Source organism: Cariama cristata, unplaced genomic scaffold (genome assembly GCF_000690535.1).
Source record: "Cariama cristata isolate BGI_N322 unplaced genomic scaffold, ASM69053v1 scaffold43213, whole genome shotgun sequence".
In the NCBI taxonomy this organism is placed as follows: domain Eukaryota; kingdom Metazoa; phylum Chordata; class Aves; order Cariamiformes; family Cariamidae; genus Cariama; species Cariama cristata.
Genome location: NW_009607442.1, coordinates 1 through 3,642, shown reverse-complemented (window position 1 = coordinate 3,642; position 3,642 = coordinate 1). Strand labels below are relative to the sequence as shown.

General features: G+C 41.3%; 1 protein-coding gene across 1 annotated transcript; it reads right to left on the bottom strand.

The window, feature by feature from the left end:
• Nucleotides 1-64: 64 nt before the first annotated feature.
• LYSMD3 (LysM, putative peptidoglycan-binding, domain containing 3) lies at nt 65-3,639 on the bottom strand (the record flags this gene model as incomplete). Its single annotated transcript, XM_009696708.1, has 2 exons — nt 65-1,359; nt 3,541-3,639. Coding segments are annotated over 2 exons (708 nt in total), but the record flags the coding sequence as incomplete, so codon positions are not given.
• Between the last annotated feature and the right edge of the window lie 3 nt (nt 3,640-3,642).

The following is a 3,642-nucleotide window of genomic DNA, read 5'->3' as shown; positions in this document are numbered from 1 at the left end:
AGGATACCATGGAAGGATGTGAAGTTTCAGCCAGACTCTCCCAACTGGTCTATGCTGAGGCACAGTGTCGCACACACAGAAAACAAATTATCCTACTGGCTATACTGAAAAGTACTAAAGAAGGAGCTGACTACAGGCACAAGATTTGAAGATTCCAGCTTAAGTATTAGCTACTGCCTCTATAAAATTCACTTTTAAAAAAGAACTTTATAATGGCAATTAATTACAGAATGATTGGGTTTTAAAAAAAAAAATCTTACTCTATAAGAAAGATAAAATTATGAGAATGCAGTTTTAACTGACAACTGTAAACCTGGTATTAAAATGTCAAGTGTACTATGCATTCTATAAATAAGATGTTTAAAAGTTAGATATCCCCAAATGCCCATTTTAGGGCTGTAAAACATAAAGTGAGACTCCTCATGTGTTAGTTCAAACTACATTTTTTTCACCTCATCGTTAATTAAAAAACATACGCCTATCAAAATAGGAAAAAGTGCAAAGCTTCAGGGACAATTTTATACCTTAATTTATATCCCAATCTTGCATTAAAATCGCCTGTCTCCAGCATATTCAGAGCTAACATGATCCACAGAAATATCCTTGTACCGGAACACTGCCCATAAAGCAAGTCACACATCAGTACGTATTTTCTCTTCGTTCCAGATGCATTGTGCATTCTGTGGTTTCTCCTTTATCTAATGCTATGTTACGTGCCTATGACTAAGAGTTGCCTGGGGTTTTCTGTTGTTAAGGCTGAAGGTCTCCTTGATTATCAACATTTATAATGTTTGCTGGATTTATTCCATTTTCTATTTGCTTCTGATGCGATGCTGCTGTGACAAACAAATGGGACGATTCCATTGTAGAATGGTGACTGACATCTGCTTTCACTAGAACTTCGTAATACAGGAGATAAAAAACTGGAGTGACGATGCCAATAATCAACATAATCACTACAGCTGTCCACCATCCTATACCCCAATCTGCTCCATAGTAAGGATCCTTGCATTTTTTAGTTTTACCATCCGTTTCAAAACAGATCTGTTGGGCTGCTAAGGCAGAAACAACCTCATTAAGATTCTCTCTCTTTGTATCATTACACTTCACTATTTCTTCTATATCTCGATCCACTTCTTTTAAGAAGTTGCCAGCAGTCTCATTAGCAGAGAATTTATCAGAAGGTGATGTTTCCTGCACTTCTGGGGAACAGTGAGCAGGCCGAAGGACTGGTCTTCCTTTTGGAGAGACATGTGTTTCAGTCAATACACTGAACTTTTTCACTGGAATTTTGATAGACCTCAAGGCAAAAAAATCTTGATCATTGATAAGATTGTTAACTCTCTTGATATCTGCAACCTAAAAATAAAAACAACAGTTTAAATATCAAAGCCCTATTGAACCGAAACTCTTTAAGAGTACTACATCCTTGAGAAATACAATTCTTCCCTAATGAAACAAAGGCAGGGCCCTTGTTTTGCCTTTTTTTTTTAAAAAAAAAAAACACAACACTATACCCATTGAAACAGTATAAAGTGAGAACAGGTCAAAGACCAAATCTGAACAATGTTAAAGCAAGGAGGTAATTACGAGGTAACAAACCTCCTCACGTCAGATAAGACGACTGAAAGTCACTTCACACATATATATTCACTTAACGTATATTCCTCTATCAGTGGTACCTACCTCTGTGAAGTGAATGGGACTTCACCTCAGTGTTTTCAAATTAAGTAAATTACTATGAGTTCCTAATTAAACTGAAAACTTCTGAGTAAGGAATATTAAAAATCATGAGCTTCCAATTCATTTAGCCACGGCTGTGGTTTAGATACTCTTTCTGCTTCTGGAGCATAAGGCAGAAACGAAGCATAACTTAAAATTGTAATTTTTCCTCATCGAGTCAGCTCTCCCCTTTCTCTAATCTTGCTCAAAATTAATCTCATTTTGCACTCCATAAATTCAGATTTTAAGTCTAACAGGAAATACTCTGCAAGGATTTAAGTGCCCTTGGAGAATTAGCGGCTTCATTCTGAGACATGGAAGACACAGCCACAGATCTCACCATAACAGAGGTACTTAAAAAACAGTACTTTTTTGCAACACCTGGTAAACACACAGGAGTTGTGCCCATTTTAAGATGCACAGCACCTGAGTTCAGATCCTTCCTGTCTTCACCGGGAGGACACCTACCCCAGGAGAAGTTACAGACAGAAAACAAGGTAGTCAAGAGACCCTTGTGGCTGTGACCGCTCCACTTACAACACAGATGTGCCCAGAAAAAGTAAGTTAGGGCAATCAGTGCCTACTGCCTGCACTAACACAAAAAAGTGTTTCAGATCCTATGACAGTGTATTTTTTACCTGTACCACGCTGAACAAATCAGATGAGCTTAAAGGACTGCCAAAGGCACCATTTACCCCAGTGACTAGTGACTCCACCACAATGCAAATTATGCTTTCTGCCTAAAGCCCTGGATCGCTCTTCCACACTCTCCATCAATTTACAAGAAGGAGTGCAACCTAGCTATCTTTTATTTCTTATTTGAGGCCTGATTTAGTAAGCCTGCTCAAAACACCTAATTGCAGTTGGTTCTGAAGCCAAGAACTGGTTAATGAGGCTAATGTCTGTCATGATTAGGAAATAGTGATGTCAAAACTTTGGTACGTAAGCTCACGACAGGAGGCCCCTTATTCTGTTTCTGCCTGAAGAGCTACGTGACAGCCAGACTTCTGTAAATATGGGTTTTGAATGTGACCTCTTGAAAACTGCAGAGTTAACAGTCAGTCCACCAACTCGCACAGCCGATTTTCTGTTAAAACTGGATACATGCAAAGGCTAACATCAACCAAGACAGAAGCCTCTGCCTTAATTAGTACTGGCCAGGCAAAAGTACCGGGTAGGAAGGACATTGACCAGACTAATTTAAGAACTCTTGGCTAGGAGAAACAGCGAGGTCTGAGCACCAGAAGGGAATGCTTGGGGCGTGTGGACAGAAAGCTCCCAAAGGTACAACATGCTTATGCTGATAACTATTCAGGCAACATAGCAGAATTCAAAAGAAAACCACAATGAGGGTTTTTTTTTCACCCTGCCTTAATGGAATGAGGGCTCCACACAAACCCTGAAGTGGTTCAGCAATACCCTCCTCATCACTAAGCCTGACAGTGCAGACTGCACTAGTAGAAGTGCCCACATGTGACGGTGGATGAGTATTAACTTTTACTGTGCCATGTACACTTTGACAGACTGCCACAAGCAAAAACCATATATTTGTTTCTTACGCTTACAGTAGCTTTAAGGGGAAAAGCCTCTGGAACTGGAACTCCAGCATACTCTGCACTGTGACACGAACACTCCGCTGTCATTTTTTACTTTCTAAAGAGCATGGCGTTGTCCGATCCGTTGTCCGCGGGGACGTTAACAGCCGCCTTAACCCAGCCGACCCAGGGACCAGACCAGTTCGTAGGCAGAGCCCCGGCCCGCACCGAGGCGTCTCGCCGCCCGGGAGGAGGAAGCAGCAGCAAGCGCCTGGGGACTTACCGAGCAGCAATACTGCAAAGCGACTGCGTTCAGAGTGTCCCCTTCCCGGATATCCCTCGTTAGCAAGACGGTATCATCCAGCCTGTCCCTCGACGCGCTCCT